Below are 21,032 nucleotides of genomic sequence, written 5' to 3'. Positions count from 1 at the left end.
TCTACAATCAAGAACAACTTATGACCAGTAAGAGTTGCATTCCAACTGACTTTAACCATCACAGGCTCCTCCTCCTTATCTGCATATGGAATCCCCACTGCCCAATCACCACAGTGCCACAGGCTCCTCCTCCCTATCTGCATATGGAATCCCCACTGCCCAGTCAGGTGCTTCTGCTTGACAACTCTGTCAGCCAATCGCCTCCTTTCTACCACGTCCCCACTCATGGCCCGTCATGGAGAAAATAATATAGATTATTAATTCTCCAAGACGGGCCATGCGTGGGGACATGGCAGAAAGGAGGCGATTGGTGCAAGAGTTGTTGTGGGGGCAGTGAGAGCGAGAGCGAGAGCATTGCGAGGGTGGCACGAGTGAGCGAGAGCGTTGCAGGGGCGGCGCGAGCAAGAGCATTGTTAGGAGGCTAGAGCGTTGCGGGGGCGGCGCGAGCAAGAGCATTGTTAGGAGGCTAGAGTGTTGTGGGGGCAGCGCGAGTAAGAGCATTGTTAGGAGGCTAGAGCGTTGCGGGGGGCCGGCGCGCGCGAGCATGCGGGGGGCAGAAAATCCACCCACCCCTCATTTAATGAAGAAGGTAACTCTAACTCCTTGTCATCATCAACAACAAACGACAACATCATTTGCTGAATTGCTTTCTATAAATGAAGGGCTATTTTTCAAAAGGACGGTGGGAGGAACCTCTCTTAACATCATCCACATGTCAGCCAGGGGCGGAGCTACAGTTGGGCCAACGGGTTCCAAGAACCCCGGGCCGCTGATCAATCAGGGGCCGCGTCTCGCAGCCCCGACACGCCCCCCGCATCTGACGTCAGATGCGGGGAGGCTAGTTTAGCTCCCAAGCGGGGGCCGCGCGGCCCCTTCGGGAGCTAAACAAAGGCAGGGAAGAGCCGATCCTGGTTGCGCACTGCAAGTAGCACCATTCAGCCAGACCACGCCCCTGCATCTGACATCAGACATAGAGGCGGGGTCAGTAGGGCCACCGCTGCATACAGGCCGCTGGCAGCCCCGCTCTGCCGTTGATGTCAGCTGAGACATTCCCATTTAGAAAACGTTGCAAGTTGCTCTCCCCATGTAAAGAGTTATTATTAAATCTCAGTGATGAGTTCTTTAAAATGAGAATTTTATATGAGACTTAGAAAACACTGAAAGTTTGGTATTGTACCTTATCCTAAGAAATAAAGCCCACTAATTCCAAAGAAGACTTTGTTCTTTCAGACTATAGCATAAGGCATGAATATTTTGCTTACACAATTCAGTGACAACACAGTAGTCCAGAGAACCAGCCAGGTGTGTGGCCTTAAAAAACACACCCCTCCATGCAATTCACATTTTATATCATAAAAATATGTCCCAAGGCAAGATATACTAGCTACTATACAAGGGCGAATATGATCTTGCTAATCTGCATTCTGCAACATTTAATAGAAGCTGGAGATTCTCAGTTACCTTCCTTAAGGAGCTGTCATTGGGGAGAAGGTATAGGCGGAGTTTTAGGCTTGTGGCAGGTGCCTGGTAGACCAGTGCCTCAGCATGGACTCTTATTTTTTTGATCAAAGATGAAAGCACTCTAAAAATTACTCCACGGGGAGAGAACGTTGGGTTTTTCAACACAACATGAGTTGGCTCCACGCTGTCTGGTTTCTCCAAACTCATCCCTTCTTCAACAAAATGTGCAATTTGGACTTGGGAGCGGTCTTCGTCTGCCAAACGAACACAAAAGGAACAGAGATCAACCACAGGCAGTTGGCTTTTAGGGCACTTGGTCCAGTTGCTGTCTCATTAGAGCAGGTGGCAGAAATATTCCTGCTCTGCCCATACTCTGTCCACACTGGATGTGTTTCCTCCCTTCCAAATCACTTCTGGAGTATGGGTAGAAAGGGGACATTTCTCTACTTTTGCAACAGTGTGTCTGCAGAGAGATCAGTGGAGCTGTGCACAAGCTCCAGTGGTGTCCCTGCTGTCCCTCTTTACACATGGGCTTTGGTAGTCAACCCCTCCTGTATTCTACCAAGAAAACCACATGGCTCTGTGGTCACCAGGAGTCAACACCGACTTGACGGCACACTTTACACCTTTACTTTTGGTAGTCAGGCTGCCAGCCACTAGACTCTTTTTTGAGTTAACGTGTATTGGAGTGTGCTACACATCTAATGCATTCCTGTGTTCAATGTTTGTAGGCTTATTTGTATTTGGGGCATAAAATATGGCATCCAGAGGCATAGTGACCCAGAGGGCAGCCCCAGTGTGAAACCTAAGCCAAGGCTCCTGCTCGCACCACTCACCCACCGCTCCAGGCAGAAGCCTCCCTGGTCCATCCCAAGCCCATTGTAGTAAGAGTCAAAAGAAAGGCAGGCAGGAGGCCTACTTTCCTCCCTGGCAGTCATGTTTCTTCCTGTCCTTCCTGAGCTTTGAACAAAGAGGCTGCCCTGGGAAAGGTCAGGCCGGGGTGCCTCCACTTTTCTCTCCCAGGGTGGGTGGGGAGTAGCACAGGGCCTTTGGGGGTATCCTGGGACAGGAGGCCCTCGCTGCGTGTGGCTGACTCTCCCTTCCTTCCTCCCCGTCTCCAGGCTAGGCAGAGAGGCTCTACTTGAGGGGCCATGGCCAGCTGTTACCAAGAGACGTCCACAACTTTGCCTCAGCCACCTACAGGAAGCCCTTCTTCCGGGACAGGGGTCAACCCCAGTGGGAGGAGCTCCACATGCATCTGCAGGACTCATTAGGTGGCCCTCTGGGCACCAGCAGCCTGGGTGCTGCTGCATCACTTGCACTTATTTTTATTTTATTTATTGTTGAATTTATATACTGCCTTTCATTAAAAACAATCTCACTTCCTAGAGCTACACACCTGGAGGCATCATTTTTGCCAGATGCTTTCTCCTGAGTTATCTCTCTTTCTCTCTCCTCCTCCCCACAATCTAACCGGGATCACAGTTCTACAGGAGATGAGTATACTTCCATTTGTATACAGCAACATCCCTGCAATCCCCATGCCCTGAACAGAAAACAGGGCTTCAGGCATATTTGTAATCCCTGTTCTCACACCAAGCTTCAGTGCTCCCTCCACATCATGCACTGCTGCAGCCTTTCTCTCACCTGCTGGACGTTTCATTCATTTATTCTGCAATAACCCATCACACACTGGTTAAGGAGGTGTGTTAAAAAGTGTGTTGAAAGTCAAGCTTCAATATCTCTATCTCCCTCATTTATTTAGAGACACGGAACCAACATTCCTGATGTAGTAATGAAGGAAATGCGGAGCAACTTCTAGCTAGGATTCCTGTTCTTGAGGCTAGGATCTGTTTCCTGCCATACCTGCAAGACACAGGAAGTGAGGGAGGTGAACGGCGGCCACAGCCTCTCCTGGCTCCGCTTGGATGTTGAACAAAGGGCCGGCGATAATCATCCAAGACGGCTTCTCTCCTTTCAGGTGCTGATTCCATGAATCATTCCAGTATGTTATGGTTACAGCTTCTCTCACCTCAAATATGAGATTGCTGTAGTAGCAACGGAAGGAGCCAGCCTCAGGGCAGTGTATCCTGAATGCAACCAAGAGGAAGACAGAAGGGGAATGAGGTTGGACACTGATCAATGCAGCCTCCTATTCTAATTGATATTTCTCCAGTAGACCTGTAGGCTAGGCTTCAAAGACCAGAACAACACCAACACACACACACACACACACACACACACACACACACACACACACACACACACACACACGCGCTGTTCACAAAATACTCTGAGCCCAGGCTAGGGTTCGTGCTGAGTGCTGGGTTCCACGGGGATCCTGGTGCTCCCGCCCAGCCTAACCCTGCTCCTAAGCCCGGCTCTTAGCCGAGGTTAAGGGAGCAAGCGCTCCTTTAACCCAGCTGCCGGGATAATGTGTTTCATGGGCTGCATGCAGGGGATCCTGGGATTCCTGATGGAGGATCCTGTCAATGAACTGCATTCTTGGCACAGGGCATCGTAGTATATCTGGAGAATGGAATGCATCATCCTGGCCTCCGGAGCTCCCAGCAGCATTTCTGTGATCATCTGGGGGGAAGGTGAGTTGGGGCAGCCTTCCCACCTGCCGCCTTGCCCACCCGCTCCCTTGCCTTCCCGGTCATGTGAATGTCGCACTAGCTTCAATCCTGTGCAATAAACTAAGAGGGCTTCTTTTCATACAGGAAGGGTCACTTTTTAATGCCCATGTTGGCAGAAACTAAAGTAAGCTAGTGGGGGGATTGTTAATCTTGCCCTTAATGCTGGCCTTTATGTTTCCTAGAATATCAGTAAATGAGTAGATTTCAAATCCAGTAAACACTGGGAGAGTTTCTCTCTCCTCACCCATGCTCTCCTTTTGCTCTTAAAACTGGCCTCATCTGCACCCCCTACTTTACAAAGAATTGGAGCAAACCCAAGTGTAAGGGCGGGGGAGGAATAGGTCTGCCACTGTCATATCTCATTTGGCCTTGGTGACATCAGTCCTAAGAATTCCTGTTTCATTGGATGAGACCCTTTCAAACAGCAAGATACAGAGATGCAGGAATTGAATACACTTAGTGCCTGACATGAACTGTTTGCTTTCCTTAGAGCAGGGATCCTCAACCTTGGGCCCTTAGATGTTGTTGGACTTCAACTCCCATAATCCCCAACCAAAGGCTACTGGGGCTGGGGATTATGGAAGCTGAAGTCCAACAACATCTGGGGGCCCAAGGTTGAGGATCCCTGCCTTAGAGAGTACATTCCAGAATCTTCTGCAACACACAGGGGTTCCTCAACACACAACTGACTGAAGAAAACAGAACTTGAAGGAAGTTGTGAAAACTAGTGCTTCGAGGGATATAAATGAAGAGTGTAGTTCTCACCTGTACATTTCGAAGCTCCTTTGTGAATCCCAAACCATTTCTGGCCTGATTTCTTCTGCAAGATTCTATAGCAAAGCAGCAATCATTAGCATGGACTCCATTCCCATACCATTAAAAACACCCCAATGAAAATAGAGTATTGTGTACTTGTTACAGCCCTATTCCCACTCCAAGGATCACTGCCTGAATCCCACCCCAGATACACACTGTTGAAGGCTTTTGTACACCTGATTTATTCATTTGCTTTGTTGATTACATTTAATTATTCCTTTACTCCTGCACTGACTGCCGAAGCAGGTTGGGTTAGTCAACTGCCCCAAACAGTTTCCTTTCTTAACTTAACCCTCTGCTGAAATAATGGTCAAGTGTTCTCCATTTGAGAAGGAAATACAAATAGATACAACCTCAAATAGATTTGAGTAAAATAGAGGCAATTAGAGTTATTCAACCTCATATCGAAACATCCTTAAAATAAAGGGCCTGATACAGTAAAATAGAATAAGCCCCAATTTGACTCAAATTGATTCAAGTGAACTCAATTGCCATTTTGAGGTCCAGAGAGATAGCTGGAAAAACAAGCCTCAAAATGGTGCAGTTTTCCCGAGGAGAGCTGTTCTACCAATTGGGGTCCGTGGTTAGACCTATTCTCCGCTCCGGACTTAGTGCATCAGCCTGCCTCGGAGGACTGGTCTACCTGAAAAGTTGATTCCTGGAAAATGGAGTTGCAGAACACTGGACACAAAATTTAACAGATATGCCATGTGATCAGTAATGATGTTGTGCAATGTCACAAACCGTGCTCGCTTACAACTTGACTTCAGGGGGCAATGTGGAGCAACTATCGTGATGGCAAGCACTCCATCCTCCCCATCTTGATTTGGGTACGGAGGGCAATTTGTAAGTGAGCACAATTTGAGACATTACAGAACATCATTAATGATCACATGGTATGTCTGTTAAGGCATCAGGCTTAGGACCTTAACTCTGGTCTTAAAAACTCGCAAGGTTTTTTGACAATCTAATTGTTTCTGACTGGTCTTGTATGTGAAGGTTACTAATCTTCAGTTTCTTGTAAAAAGAGGTCCCGCTCCCCGCTCAGTTTCCTCATGTCATATGTTTCATATCGGACTATTCAGGAGCCATGAAGGTTCTTCCGCCCCACCACACACACACAGTATTGTGCACTTCACAACTGAAGGCATGCATATTACTGCTGAAGGGGGTTTAATCACCTGAAGTTTTCTCCAGCTTGGAGGGACAGTAGCAGGGAAGGCATGAGGAAAAAACAAGGACAAGATGGCCTCGGAGCATGTGCAAAGATTTCTTAACAGAGGAAGCAGCATGCACACCATCAAGTCTGCCCCAGGCCCCATCACAAGGGACTCTCCATAACACTACAATGTCCAGACCCTGAAATTTCCTAATGGCATCCCTGGTGACACTAGCAAGATTAACTATGCATATGCCACAGCCACACTGCTATTGGACAGGTTGCCAGCTGGCCATTGCCAGGGCTCAGGAAAGCCACTAGTCTGTGACAAGTGATGCCTGATGAGTATAAAAATAAAAGTTCTGATGAGTAACGTACCAGCATAGCTTGAAGAACCATCTGATGAGACAAATATTTTGTCTGGCTGGTGAACGTATCCAGCATTTCTTGACCCCTGGCCACTGCAGTGATATCCATGCAACTCACGCATCACAAAAAGGATCCAGAAAGTAAACGAATAGCACACAAGAAAGGGGGTGCCCAAGAATGCTCTTGCCTGGGGCGCCATTTGGTCTAGGACTGGTTCTGCCTGGGAATCCTCCTCCCAGCTGACCAGGAAGCCAGTACTCTGTGTCAGCTGGGCTATAGACCAGGTGTAGGAAGAACTCCCTTGGGAAATCCCAAATTCTTGAACTTGGACTGAGGGGCAGGGGCAGCTCTCCCATGAGGACATGTAAGGTGATGGCCTCAAGTGGAGAGTGAGCCATGGGGCAGTGAGTGAAAGCAACCCCCCTCCCCACAAAGGTATCACCCGACCTGCCCACTGCCATTGAGTTTCTGCTTACACCACCCATCTTTGGGCTCTTTCCTCCTCAATGGTCCCCACCCCACACCTCAGCAGCCCCACATCACCCTCTCTCCCCCTCGCCAGCCTCACTTTCGGTGCACACTCTGGCCTGTTGCTGATGGCAGCTACAGGCCACCCAGGCAGGCAGGGAGCATCCAGCTTCGCCCCCCAGCCTCTCCTCCTGCAGCAGCACCACCGCGGCTGCTCCGGCACCAGCTTGCTCGCTCTCCGGCTGTGTCTCCGAGCACTAAGCTTGCCTGCTTGGTCTCCTCCCCAAATGGCGATAAAGCATGAGCTGCCAGTGCTGGAGCAGTAATGAAAGACGGATGGGCCAAGCTGGATTGAGATTGCCTGCCAGGCTGACCTACAATTGCAAGCAGTAATCCAGGCCAGAGGGCAGGGCACGTGAGGGGGAAGTGGGGTATCACTGGGGCAGGTAAGGGGGCAGGGCAGTGTCATTACCACACATCAGGGAACAAGGCTAGTGGGGCATGGTAGGGTGGCATGTTGCATATTTACCTCAGGTGGCAAAAGGCAAGAAGCTGACCCTGGGGAGGGAAGGTTGTTCACCAGTATGAGCACCACACAGGAGTACAGATGAAAACGAGGCTGGTTTAAGACGCTGCAGGAAGAAGATTCTCAAAAATATCCACATGGACCTCACTGCTTTGGGTCGTTGATGCAAACAAGGAGGAGTGGTCATAATGCAAACAGAGAGGAGTGGGGCCTCTTACCTCCTCAGGGGGAAACCAGTCACACAGTCCAAGGTCCGAAGGGTCTTCCTCAGGGACCTCTGTCTTCTTGATTTCTTCTTCCTCTACAAACAGGGAGACACAGTTGAACAACATTTACCACCATCCCACTCTTTGTAGCAGAATATTAGTCATTATTTCTTATATTTAATCAGTGGTCCCCTGTCCCTTCATTAGTTAGGTTTGAAGTGAGCCCTGCCGCCTGTTGAGATCACCTGGGGAAGTCTGTCTGCATTTTCCATCAGCACATCTGGTGGCTACTCTGGGACCCGCCTTCTCCATTGCTACCCTGAGTCTTTGGAATGTGCAGCCTGTTGAAACAAGAGCTTTCCCATCTCTGATCAGTTTTTATAAGTTGGCAAAAACAGATTTTTTCACCCAGGCTTTTAATTAGATTCATAGAATTTAACAATGTTTTAAATTTTAAATTGTTTTATGGTTTTAATTTTGTTTTAAATTGTGTTTTATTGTAAACTGCCCAATGACATGAATTTTGGGTGGTGTGTGTGTGTGTGTGTGTGTGTGTGTGTTTGTGTGTTAGTTAAAAAATATATACAAATAAATTTTTAAAATTTATTTTAAAATCTGAGGGAGCTCTGAAGTGTGGACAGTCAGAAAACTACACCTAGCATAATGCCAGTTAGCAGCTGCACCACAGGCAGCCCCTTAAGAATTCCTAAACAGTTTCTAAATCAGTGCTGGGCAAATGTGTCCCTCCAGCTTTTGCTGAACTACAACTCCCATCATCCCACTTGACAATAAAGTGTGTGGGGGTGATGGGAGTTGTAGTTCAACACCTGGAGGGTCACGTTTGCCCAGCCCTGTTCTAAACGAATCATCATCCACAAGTATTACCATCTGGCTTCTTAGTGATACATCTTCCAAATCATTTCCTACACATGTAATCCTGCAGAGGCAAGAGATTTGGGGCACAAAGTGAAACTGAACTCTCAATCTAGGCGGAGGTTGGCCATATCCAAGAAATCTTCTGGTGGGCTGGGTGGGTGGGAGCTGCAGGTTCCTGGCTTAACTGGAGAGGAGGCTACCTGCTGGGACTGCAAAGAGGCACATACCCCCATATAAACACGTTCATTGCTTACACACACAGATGTCCTTTAAACTTCAATCATATAGACGTCACACTAAGGCCTGCTTCTCACAAACTAAGACAATGTGGGGAAGAGACCCCTTGTTGGATGTGAAAAGATGGCTTATTCTTGCCACAGAGAGAGTCAGACCACTGGTCTATCTAGTCCAGCATCTACTCTGACTGGCAGCAGCTCTCCCAAGTTCTCAGGCACAGAAAGGTCTTTCCCTCCCCACCTCTGCTGCATGGAGCTCCTGGACAGGGGAGCAGCAAGGTTGGGGGTGGATCCTGGGACAAGATAGGGAAGAGAGGCCCCCTGTCCCTGCTTTCTCCCCCTCCCTCTGGTCTTTGCTACAGAAGGCGTGTAAGGACACGGTGATCAACAAAACATTCTCGGCAAGCCCTTTCTCGCACTCCTGTGCCAATAATATTATGCATTCCTCATGTACGCAGACACTTTCATACACATACTGCATTCAAAATATAAATAAAGAATTGAAGCTGTTTGTTGCTCACAGCCACCAGCAGGGGGAGCAGTCTTTTCGAGCTTGCACAAAACTCCTAGGATGGGAAAATGCAGCTATTGTAATTGTTTTGCAATACACATGTGACGTTATAGGACTGTAATGCAGCAATAAAACCCGAAATAAGGCATTAGAAATGTGAATGGCACCGTGTTGACAGCACACAGACTGAAATGTCAAAACACAGGCAGTATGGAACCACTCTTGGAGGACACATAGTGACACTTTTGTAATGGGTAATCTGTAAGTGCCCTGGGGAGAGCTTGTCTTTTTAGAAGATGAGATAAGTCCTCCAATCAGGAGCCAACAGCCTGTTATTGAGCTGGGGAGGTTGGAGGGGGAAGAGCAAGCTGTCACCCAGCCAGTGGGTCCTTCTTCCTTCAGGGACATTTGCCTCCCCCCACCTTGAGCTAAACCTACACCCCTGCTCCTGAGGCTTGTACCTGGGACCTTCTGCATGCAACCTACATGTTCCTCCAATTAGCTAAGGCCCCTCCCCATCTGCCTGCTGAGCATTTCTCTGGAATAATAGCTTATCCAATCCTGAGCGTTGCTCAAAAGACAATTTATCCACTACTCACTTTGGAAGAACTGGTCGGAGCTCAGATGTTGCTGCTTCTGTGGGAGGTAGAGGGGAGAGTTACGAAGGTGCATCACGTTGTGAAACCGAACAGAAAACTGTGCCTAAACTAGAGTTCTCCACAGTTCTAGCGCTAACCCTAGATTATTCAATGTCCTCTGAGGAGCAGGGGTGAGGTTTGGTACCTCCTTTTCCTTACCAGTCCTGCAGAGAACGAGGAGCCTGTGTGCCTGATCCTTGTGGTTGATGGCTTCCAGGACTGCAGCAGTCACCACCACAGCATCATCCAGTCTGTAGTACTTCAGCAGGATGTCACTGAGTTCGAGTGAAAGGGATTTCTGCAGGATCTCTTTGGGGATGTTTTCAAATCCCTCCTTCACGGAGAACTCACTGAGTCTGTCTTTGAACTTTTTCAGATCCTCCTCTCCCAAGCCTATCAGGGTGTCCATGAGGTTAATTTTGACAATCTCTCTTTGTCTGCTCCATGTTGCTGGTGAAGGATATGAAAAAATTTTCTGTGGCCTGTATAAAAGAGCCTTGCTGAGAGTGAGGAGCCTCTGTGCCTGGTCCTTGCAGTTGATGGCTTCCAGCACAGCAGCAGTCACCTCCACAGCGCGATCCTCTGTATAGTACTTCAGCAGGATGTCACTGATTTCAAACCAATGGGCTTCCTGCAGGATCTCTTTGGGGATGTTTTCAAATCCCTCCTTCACTGAAAACTCACTGAGTTTGTCTTTGAATGTTTTCAGGTCCTCCCCTTCTAAGTCCCATAGGATTTTTATGAGGTTCCTTTTGACAGTCCCTCTGTTCCATGTTCCTGGTAAAAGATATAAAGAAGTGTCCTGAGACCAATATTTAAAAGTGCCTTTGGCATATCTGATGCGTTTTAGTAAAACAAAGCAACTCCATTTTGCTTAGTAAACCAAAGAAACTCCAATTTGCTTAGAAAGCTAACTTAGAGTAACCTCAGCTCAGTAGCTCAGGGACATCTCTGCAACATTGTTCTTACAATTGCCATCATTACCTCTCTAGCTAGAGAAGTAACAATTGAAATGCTAACAGAGTAACAATTGTAATGCTAACGCTAGGTTCCCAAAGGAAAGCTTGAAATGCTAACGCTAGGTTCCCAAGGGAAAGCGGATCTAACCATATAAGGAGGATCACCTGATGAACAATGCAGTCAGGTTACGCATGCGTATTTGAAAGGGGTTAGGTCATTGGCTTGCTATGTGTATTGGGGCCAGGAGCTCCAGCATTCATTTTGTTGACTGTATAAAAAGAACATCTCAAGCTGTAGTTATTTGTATTCAATGTGGAGCGTGAGCCCCATTGTTTACCTTGCCCGCAGAGCAATAAAAACGCCTCAAAGGAATTCCCACTGAGTCTGTTTGATTGGCTTAAGGCGGACCCAGGACGAACCGAATTCACATCATATCCATGATTACAATCACTGACACTAGGGATGGGGAAAACATTCAAACATGGGAGCTTGAATCTGAAGATTTAATTGAACCTGAAGGTGCTGGTGGTGGATGGGGAGCAGTGGTGGCCAACCAGCAGGCCTAGTAGTATCACCAGCACCCAAGCGGTCCAGGTTCATTGGCAGCACTGTGTGGGACCACTTTGTGTGCTGCCAAAGTGAGCCTGCATGTGTTGTCTGTATCCACTGCAGGACACAGGTCAGCAGGGGAAAGGACGCCAAGCATCTGGGGATGTCACTGAGGTGGAAGGACAATGAACAGCATAATCTGGGCATTCTCGCTTCTGCTGGCAATGCTAGGCTGCCTGCTGTTCCTTCAACAAGTGGTGGCAAGGGGTGTGCTCCTGCTCTCAAGCAATGGGCGTAGACAGTGGGCACTGGGCAAGTGGTCTGGTCGCCCAGAGGTATGTCTCACAACCCAGGCCATTGGAGAGATGATGGCTCTAGACAACCAGCCATTACAGATGATGGAGAATGCCGACTTCCACGGCTGCTCCAGCTGCTTGCCCCCGAGTACCAGATCCTCTCCTGCACCTCCTTCAGTACGAGGGTGATGCCCTCCTTCTACTGGGCATGCAGGGAGGTTGTGTTGGGGCTGGTGGAGTCAACAGGGCCTGACACCAGTCTGCACTTCACTAGAGATGTGTGGAGCAGCTATAATGGAGTGCAGGCTGCTTCCCTGTCCTTCACTGCACACTGGTGGGGCAGGAGAGAGAGGGGAGGGCATCTGCCACTGTTGTCATGGCCAGCACATCCCAGGCAGCAAAGTCCAGGCGGGCTCTGCCGTAAGTGGAGCTGTTAGACACAGACCACACAGCATATGAGCTGTCACTGGGCATTGGGCACCCGGTGGAGGAATGGCTGTCCGGGTGACCTAACCACTACAGGGGCTTCATGGTCATGGACAATGGTGCCAACATGCCAAGGATGGCACGCCATACACTGCACGGCACACACTCTGCACCTGGATGTGATGGACGCATCTGGCATCAAGGAGGCTAGGGCAAGGGAACGAAGGGGACTCCCCCCTGAAGGGCCTGCCCCTGCCACAGCTGCTCTTGTGGAGAAGTGCCGCAAGATAGCACTTTACTTCCACTGCAGCGAGAAATGTAGGCGAATGCTCCAGGAGAGGCAGCGTGAGCTCAGCCTACCTGGACACATCCTCTCTAGGGATGTTGAAACATGGTGGAACTCCACCTCTCTCTTGCTCCAGCAGCAGCAGGAGTAAGAGGCGGCCATCCACGCCCTGGTGAGCAACTGTGGCTTGGGAGTGTGCAACCTGCCCACCACGGACTTCATTTCCGAGCTGGATTTGGCACTCCAGCCATTCCTCCTTGCAGTGCGCAGCTTGTGTGCCAAGGCAGCAGCTCTGAGCCAGGCTTTGCCTGCTGCTCTTCTCCTGGAGAAGACAATGGGTGAGCTCCAGGCCACTCTGACCACCGGGGAAGCACATGCCCTGGCAGGTCGGGTGAGGACTGGAGTTCTGGATTGGCTCAGCACCAGATTCGGTCAATCAGCAGAGCATGTTCTGGCCTGCCTGTGTGACCCACCTATGAAGGGCAATGCCATCACTCCTGGAAAGCTGCCCAAGTGGAAGGCCCTCCTGGTTCAAGAGGTCAGGCAGGCAGAGGAGAGGAGGCTGGGTCAGAACTTGGAGGAAGGTGCTGGAGTGCCTTCCTGTAGTGCACAGTCCATGTGCCCAGCAGCAGCACTGCTTCCCAGACCAGTAGCGTAGCGTCCCTGGCAGCGCCAATGCAGCCGGCACATACACCTGTTGGTTCCACCCTGTGGTTCAAACGGGGGTACCTTGGTGCCTTGCCAGGGGTATGGGAGGTGCCACTCATGCCCAGCACTGGTGCCGAGCAGTACCTGCAGGAGTAGTGGTGGTGAACCCAGAGATGGATCTTGTCCAGTTTGGGGCAAGCGTCACCAAGTCTGGCAGGCCTGGGCAACAGTTGCCTCTCCTGTCCCCTGGGCAGTGTCCAGAGCGAGTGGGTGTTCTCCATGGCCAGGGGTGTGGTGACAGCCCATCACCCATGTTTAGATGCTGGCTTGGTGGAGCAGCTGGTCTTCCTGAAGGCCAACCTCCCCCTGCTGGGCTATCCCGAGCTGGATGTGGAGGGTGAGTGACTCTTGGTCACCTCCATCCGCTGCAACACCAGTTCACCCTGGCCAACCTGAATGTGTCACAGTCTGGCCATTAGTGTTGCTGACACATGCAGACACGCATGCATGCTATTACAGGCCAGGGATGATGGACTGGTGTCTTGAGGCCAGCACCCATCGGAGGCATTGGTGGAGCTTAGGTGGTTTGGTTGGTTTTCAAATGTCAGATGTTTTGTTTGCTTCAGCACAGCCAGACACTTATGCATGTGTGCATGCATGTGCACACTCACATAGCCCATGACGAATCTAGACTGGTTCCCTGACATGTGTCAACCTGCAGGCTCTCAGCCAAGGCCCAACCTGAGGCCAACTTACTGCAGACACGAAGAGAAGAAAGAAGACTTCTCATCAAGTATGTGGTCTCTCCCCCCAATCTCTGAGTATACACGCACAGTTCAATACGCTTGTTTTTGCTGGATCTCAGATGCATTGCCTGCCTTTTCTTCCTGAGACTTGAGGTTTGGTCTGCAAGATGGTGTTGTGGTGAGATATCCCTGTCTGTTATATTGCGATTTTTAGTGTGAGATTAGCTCCATGTGTCTGTCCTCACAGTGGACTGTGGTCTGACTCTGCTTTGTCTGCATTCTGCCTTCAAGGTGACGTACACTCAGAGTCAGGGGCACCTAATAGGCCACTTTGTGAAACAGGATGCTGGACTACATAGGCCTTGGGCCTGATCCAGCAGGGCCTTTCTTATGTTCTTCTGTTAAAAGTGTGTGTGGGGGTGGGGGGAGGTGATAGCAACTTGTGGCAATGCTGCGACATTGGGCGGTTCACTTGGCACTGAGTGGCTGGCAAAGTCTGAGTCAGTTATTCTATTTTGGTCTGTTTGGGGCCATGTTTTGTGCTGGTATTTGGGGGAATCCTTTTTTTAAAAGTGTGTGAGTGAACTTTTAGCTTGTGTGTGTGGTGGCGGTGCTGTTTCTGGTTCTGTCATTTGAAAAAATGGGAATTCAAACTGGCCCATTATTCCCTATAAGTAACACCCAGGGACACCAAAAATGGTTGGGTGGAGGGCATGATGGATGCAACCTACCATCCAACTGGCAAAGCTATCAAGCAACTAGAAAAATGTTAATTTTTTGGATTTTTTTCAGGGTCAATAGGTCAACCCTAACTTAGGATCAACTAACTCAACCAGCAGGTCTGGGTTTGTGCACACCCCTAGAAATGGCATCATTTTCTCTCTACGGAAATGCAATTTCTATCCCCCAGATCATATCTCCACTGTCATTTCACCTGCCACCTGAACTGTGGATGTGAAAGTGGCACTAGCACCCATTGCCTAGTACCTGTGCCATCACTAGGGAGAAATGACTCAACCCCAATCTATGCCAGAGCCATTCTCTGACCTTTTTCAAAGTCAGAAAGTTTTTAGGAAGCTCTAAAAACTTTTAAAATTACTTTGGTAGTTTTAGCTGTACCAACTCTAAAAACAAAAAAAGGAACAGCCATCAATAAGGCTCCCCACCCACATATCAATGCTCTTCCATTCCATGAACTTTTCATCTGCCTCTTTGCACACTGTGCTCCCTGCCTCCAGTGCTGAAGGGCACTTTCCCCCTTGTTTTGAAAAATGTGACACACACGAATCCCATCAAAGCTTCTGCCACGAGCCCCATCCTGGCAGTGACTCAGAGGAAGCAAGACCAGCACTGGACTCAGTTCCAGGCCTCTACTCTGGATCAGTGCATGCGATCTCCCCACAGATCTCCCCTTGACAGGGCTTTTTTTTTTTTTTTTAAAGGAGAAGTCTAAACTGCACAATGGTATGCGAGTACAATTAGCACAAGTCAGCTGCTAACTTGGCAAAGAGGCACCTTTTAACGTGGTGATTCTCTTTATTTAGCAGGGGGGGAGCAACTGGCCCTATTCACCCCCCAGCACAGTGTTTCCAGTGACTGTTGCTGGTGTCTATCTTATGTTTCTTTTAGACTGCGAGTCCTTTGGGGACAGGGATCTATCTTATTTATTTATTTCTCTGTGTAAACTGCCCTGAGCCATTTTTGGAAGGGCGGTATAGAAATATAACAACAACAACAGTGCATATTCCTTATCTGTGCACATGTACTTTGTTGCCTAGAGCCAGATTCCACAGCATTTAGAGATCAACACAGAGTGGGAGAAAATCCTCACAACTCGGAATTTGTTTGACAGCAGCATTTTTGCAAAGAATGTTTTGCAAAAGTCATTGGGTGAGCTCTGTGGGGAGTAGCAACAGAGTCTGTGGGAGGCAACTTTGGCCGGGGTGGGGGGAGGAGAAAAAGGTTTGCTTGTTGTTTGGTCAAGTTCGGGTTCTAGAAAAGCTCGGATTACTCACTTTACTCTTCTCATCGTTATCAATTACTTATTTCATCATCTAACACAACAGAACTTTTGCATAACTTGAATTTGCCAGAGGGGGCTGCACATTCTGTTTCTGGACGTACATTTTAAAAAAGCTCCAGTTTGAGATAGAGAATTGGCTACAAGTGGAACAAAACAGATTCCACGCTGCACAGCTGAAAAAGAGAGGCGGAAGGAACAAGGGAGTGAAAGCGAAAGCAGTTCCACAGGAAGCCCTGAGTATAGCAGACACCTCAAAAGCGGGGGAGAGGCTTGAAATACGGAACAGAGGGCAGTTGAGTAGACCTTGGTTAGAAAACGTGCTCGGAGTCAGGGAGTCAGAGACACCTGGCAGAAAGAGGCATCGTCCTCCCTGAGGCAAACGTCCTGTCCAACAACACCCCCCTCAAGGATCGGGAGTATCCTGTCGTCGTCATCCCGCTCTCTGGGATGTCTGGCAGTGTGGCGCTCCCCTTCCCTCCTTACCCTTCCTGGTGAGAGCGAGGAATTTCTTGGCCTCCTCCTCGCAGTTGATCTTGTTCAGCAGCCAGTCACCTCCGCGGAGTAATCCTCGCCAAAACGGCTAAGCAGCAGATCACTGAGCGCCAAGGCATCGGCATTCTCCAGATCCCACATGAGGATTGGGCGATCGTGGCCCGTTTCGCCGAGGAACCGAAGCAGTTCGCGCTTGAACGCCTGCAGCTGGTCGTGCCTCAGGTCCCTCAGGACGTCCAGCAGGTGGTCGCGGACCCTCTTCTCCATCGCCTCGCTTCACCCTGCCAGCGCCAGCCGCAGCCTCACAACCTCTTCGAGGAAAAGGCGCAGACTGCAGAAGGGAAGTTCAACACCTCGGATAGATTGGCTCAGCGAGCCTTTGAAAGGGGGCGGGCCTCTCGTTCTGCACTTGCCAACTGTGCTGGGCTATAATTTATGGCGCCTCCTCCCTTCTGTCCTGGATCGTATGACGGCGATCTCCCCTCCCTGCTGTTGTTCTTTAGACTTTCAGAGCCAGTCCCTCGACATAAAGAGGGCGAGGAAGTTTTGCAGATGTCCTCGCACTCACAGGCCTGGAGAAAGTGAGAGAAAAGTTGGGATCCGTTGGGAAAACGAAACCAGGAAAAAGGACGAGATTGGGGGAAACGGAGAAGGAAATATCAGGCTAGAGAGGGAAATCAGTTGGTAAACCCAAAGGAGAGCAGCCTCCTAATTCGGGATCTCCTCAGATACATGAGTGTCCCCTAGCTGCAATTCTCTTCTGCTCTTGCGGAATCAGGATGGCTTTCATTCCACCCCAACAGCCAGTCTTGTTTGCTCTTTCTTGATAGGTGGTGCTTTGCGTTCTTTGTGAGACTTATTTTTATTTTTCTGCTTGGACAGGGCAAGGCTTCTTGGGGTTCCACAGTTTTTCCTGGCAAGGCTCAGTCAGTGCATTTAAGTTTCATGGCAGGCAGAAATTCAACCAATGCAGTGCTGGGGAAGGCTGCCCTCTGCAGTTTGAGGGAAACAGCTGTGAGGATGGACTCGCTCAGCTCTGATGGCCCCTGCAATGTCTGATTCCCTGAGCAGTTAGATGATCTGCTGCAGGCCATGATTTGAAGCAAAGACCACACACGCACCACCGTGCTTATTTATAATTACATAATGTATGGTTATTGTTATTATTATGTTCTTATCATTATTAGGCATATTTATGCCATAGTTACCTAAATCCAAGATTTTAGAAACTAGGAGATTAATTATTAAGGTGTGCCATGGAGTCAGTGTTGACTCCTGGAGACCATAGATCCCCGTGGTTGTCTTTGGTAAAATACAGAAAGGTTTTATGATTGCTACCTCCCACACAATATGAGATGATGCCTTTCAGCATATTCCCATATCGCTGCTGCCCGATATAGTCCGGGAAACATACCAGCAGGGATTCGAACTGGCAACCTCTGGCTTGCTAATGAGTACCCAGAAATGTTGGGGGCAATATGCTAAATCATTGTAAACCACTTCGAGAGCTCTGGCTATAGAGCAGTATATAAATGTAAGTGCTATTGCTATTGCTAATCAAGTCATTTCCCCACTGCACCATTAGGTCTTAAATTCAGAGTTCACTTGCTTTGGGGTAAATACAGATATAATCTGGATTTAGTCTGTAATTTTAAAAAGCGGTCATCTTAAATTCAGAGTCATCTTCTATTTGGGTGAATACAGGTATTCCACTTTTCTGCAAAAAGTTCTCAAAGCAGTTTACCTAGCAGAAGGAATGAGAAGATGGTTGCCTGTTGCAAAGAAGCTCACACCCTAGAAATAAAGATCTGGGAGGCAGCAGCAGCAATCTGGCAATTCCAGCCATAACAGAATTAGGTGTGTTGCCCCTTTTCCAAGGACTGCAGCCATAAGCCAGTTTTCTAGTTGGTATTCTGTATACTCACTGGCAGGAGAACATCCCCTACTATAAGGCCATATTTTTTACAAAAGCCTTTATTTATTATATTTATTTATTTATTTATTTTATACATTTCTATACCGCTCCAAACCAGGGGTGGTTCACAATAACAAAACAATACAAAAACACAAAACATTAAAATGCCAAAAAGCAGCTAAAAACAAAAACAATTTACAGTATTTAAAATTTTAAAAGTTAAAAGGTTAAAAGGCCTGGTTAAAAAGATGAGTCTTCAAAGCTCTTTTAAAAACCACTAGGGATGGGGAGAGTCTTATGTCAGTGGGAAGCGCATTCCAAAGTCTTGGAGCAACAACTGAGAAGGCCCGTCCCTGAGTAGTCACCAACCAATAGGTAGCCAGAGATGGGCCTCCCCTGACGAACGCAGTGGATGATGGGGATCGTGCAGAAGAAGACGTTCTCTTAAATACCGTGGGCCTAAGCTGTTTAGGGCTTCATAGGTTATAACCAGCACTTTGTATTTTTCCCAGAAACCTATTGCCAGCCAGTGTAACTCCTGTAATATAGGAGTTGAGATGACCTGGAGACCAACCTGGCCGCTGCATTCTGTACTAATTGTAGTTTCCGGACTACGTACAAAGGCAGCCTCACATAGAGCGCATTGCAGTAATCAAGTCTGGAGGTTACCAGCAAATGTACTACTGTACTGAGGTCATCAATCTCAAGAAACGGACGCAGCTGGCGTATCAACCAAAGCTGATAAAAAGCACTTCTGGCCACTGCCTTAACCTGAGAAACCAGGGAGAGGCATGAATCCAGAAGCACTCCCAGACTGCGTACCTGTTCCTTCTGAGGAAGTGTGACCCCATCTAGAACAGGCAGGTCAATATTGTTTCCCAAGTAACGACCCCACACAACAAGTACTTCCGTCTTGTCTGGATTCAGTTTGTTATCCCTCATCCAGCCCATTACTGCCTCCAGGCAGGCATTCAGGGAGGATATGCGTTCTCCTGATGAAGTTGACATGGAGAAATAGATTTGGGTGTCATCAGCATACCGATAGCACCCAGCACCAAATCCCCGGATGATCTCTCCCAGCGGTTTCATGTAGATGTTAAAAAACATTGGACACAATATGGAGCCCTGAGGGACCCCATATAAAAGCTCGAGTTTTGAAGAGCAAGTCTCCAAGCGGCACCATCTGGAATCTGCCTGAGAAATAGGAGCGGAACCATTGCAAAGCAATGCCCCCTACACCCAACTCCCTCAGACGTTCCAGAAGGATACTATGGTCGATAGTATCGAAAGCCGCCAAGAGATTAGGAGAGGAGAGCTGGTCTTGTGGTAGCAGCATGACTTGTCCCCTTAGCTAAGCAGGGTGTGCCCTGGTTGCATATGAATGGGAGACTTGATGTGTGAGCACTGCAAGATCTTACCCTCAGGGGATGAAGCCGCTCTGGGAAGAGCAGAAAGTTTCAAGTTCCCTCCCTGGCTTCTCCAAGATAGGACAAGATTTTTTTGATAGGACAAGATTTTTTTATTGAACCAACAAACTACCAAAGCATACAGTACGCTGCCAAAGCACAATTATATACAAAGTGGTTGTTTGTACATCATATATCTACAAAGATTTACACACAAGGATTTGGAAACACACAAGTTATGAAGTATATGCAGGTAGTACTGTAACTCGGGGGTGGGGGATTACAAGGCACATCAGGTCATCAGGGGGGTTACGTCTGACGTCCATTTCCACAATTTGTCCCATTGCTGTTTAGAAGAGATACTCTTGTCTTTTTGCACATAACCATACGAACTTTTCCAGAAGAGATTTACTGTCTCATCTGCGTGAACCTCTTGGTCGCGTCTTCCCTCCCTATTCCTATGCATGAGCATTGCATAAATGACATACAAGTTTACTAACCTGATTACGAGAAGGGGAACATTCCAATTCCCTAGTATGGGAGCACCCGTTCCGTCCCGTTTCCTTGAAGGTTTCTTTCTGGGACCTCGAAAGGAGGTTCTATCGCTCAAACCCGAGGTTAGTTCTTCCCAAGTCTGTTTTTCCAAATCAGGCCACTCTAACAGCTTGCTTACTCCCTGCCACACTCTTTTGGCTACCACACACTCTTTTAAGAAATGTGAGTGGGTTTCCCTGAATGTTTTGCCTAGCTCACTAGCTTTCTGTTTGCAGGTGATTTTAGGGCACTCTTGCTGATCCTCTGGGAGCCATGGCTTAGCCGCATTAAGTGGTATAATTGATGGTATAAGCGCCACCTTGTTTCCCATAAGGGATAAGGAAGCACAATTCAGAGAAGCAAAATGGAGAGGGGACAAGACATTTTGTGTGTGTGTGTACATACTGTAGGTGTGTGTAGACTGTAGAGGTGTGTGGGGTGAGAAGGAAAGGGGTGGGATGGGAAGGAGTGCATAAGAGGGAGTGTGTACGTGTGTAGAGGGAGGTGTGTGCGGTGGGAAGGGAAGGAGTGCATCAATGAGAGTGGTGTGTGTGGGGGGGGTGTGTGGGGTGGGTGGGTGGCAAGGAAAGGAGTGTATCAGAGGGAGTTTGGTAAATGTACCTAGGTACCTCTCTGCTGTGTTAAACTGTGTATGTTTGTGTCTTGGTTTTACATAAAATATATTTATTTATTTAAAATGTTAAGGGGCCCCACACTTACTGACTCACCCCCAGCCCTGCACTCCCCTAGGAACATCCCTGGATATGGAGGCTCCTCTTAGCCAGCATAGTCCAGAGCTACTGTTCTTCCTGGAAACAAACTCTGTTGTTTCCTCCAGTCTGACTT

At 48.5% G+C, this 21,032-nt stretch overlaps 1 protein-coding gene across 1 annotated transcript in view; it reads right to left on the bottom strand.

Moving 5' to 3' along the window:
- The window catches only part of LOC128330935 (NACHT, LRR and PYD domains-containing protein 1-like), a 28,831-nt gene extending 12,233 nt beyond the window's left edge, over window positions 1–16,598 (bottom strand). Inside the window, exons 1-9 of the mRNA XM_053264303.1 lie at window positions 16,412–16,598; window positions 10,065–10,682; window positions 9,867–9,903; window positions 8,530–8,581; window positions 7,657–7,739; window positions 7,442–7,544; window positions 4,866–4,930; window positions 3,328–3,551; window positions 1,462–1,715 (exon numbers count right to left, since the gene is read on the bottom strand). Of these exons, the coding sequence (XP_053120278.1) occupies window positions 1,462–1,715; window positions 3,328–3,551; window positions 4,866–4,930; window positions 7,442–7,544; window positions 7,657–7,739; window positions 8,530–8,581; window positions 9,867–9,903; window positions 10,065–10,682; window positions 16,412–16,598 (1,623 nt within the window). The remainder of the gene's footprint in view (window positions 1–1,461; window positions 1,716–3,327; window positions 3,552–4,865; window positions 4,931–7,441; window positions 7,545–7,656; window positions 7,740–8,529; window positions 8,582–9,866; window positions 9,904–10,064; window positions 10,683–16,411) is intronic.
- Between the last annotated feature and the right edge of the window lie 4,434 nt (window positions 16,599–21,032).

The sequence above is a fragment of the Hemicordylus capensis genome, chromosome 6, assembly GCF_027244095.1.
Source record: "Hemicordylus capensis ecotype Gifberg chromosome 6, rHemCap1.1.pri, whole genome shotgun sequence".
NCBI lineage: Eukaryota > Metazoa > Chordata > Lepidosauria > Squamata > Cordylidae > Hemicordylus > Hemicordylus capensis.
Note: the sequence above shows the minus strand (reverse complement) of the source record. Positions and strands in the feature narration are given on the sequence as shown.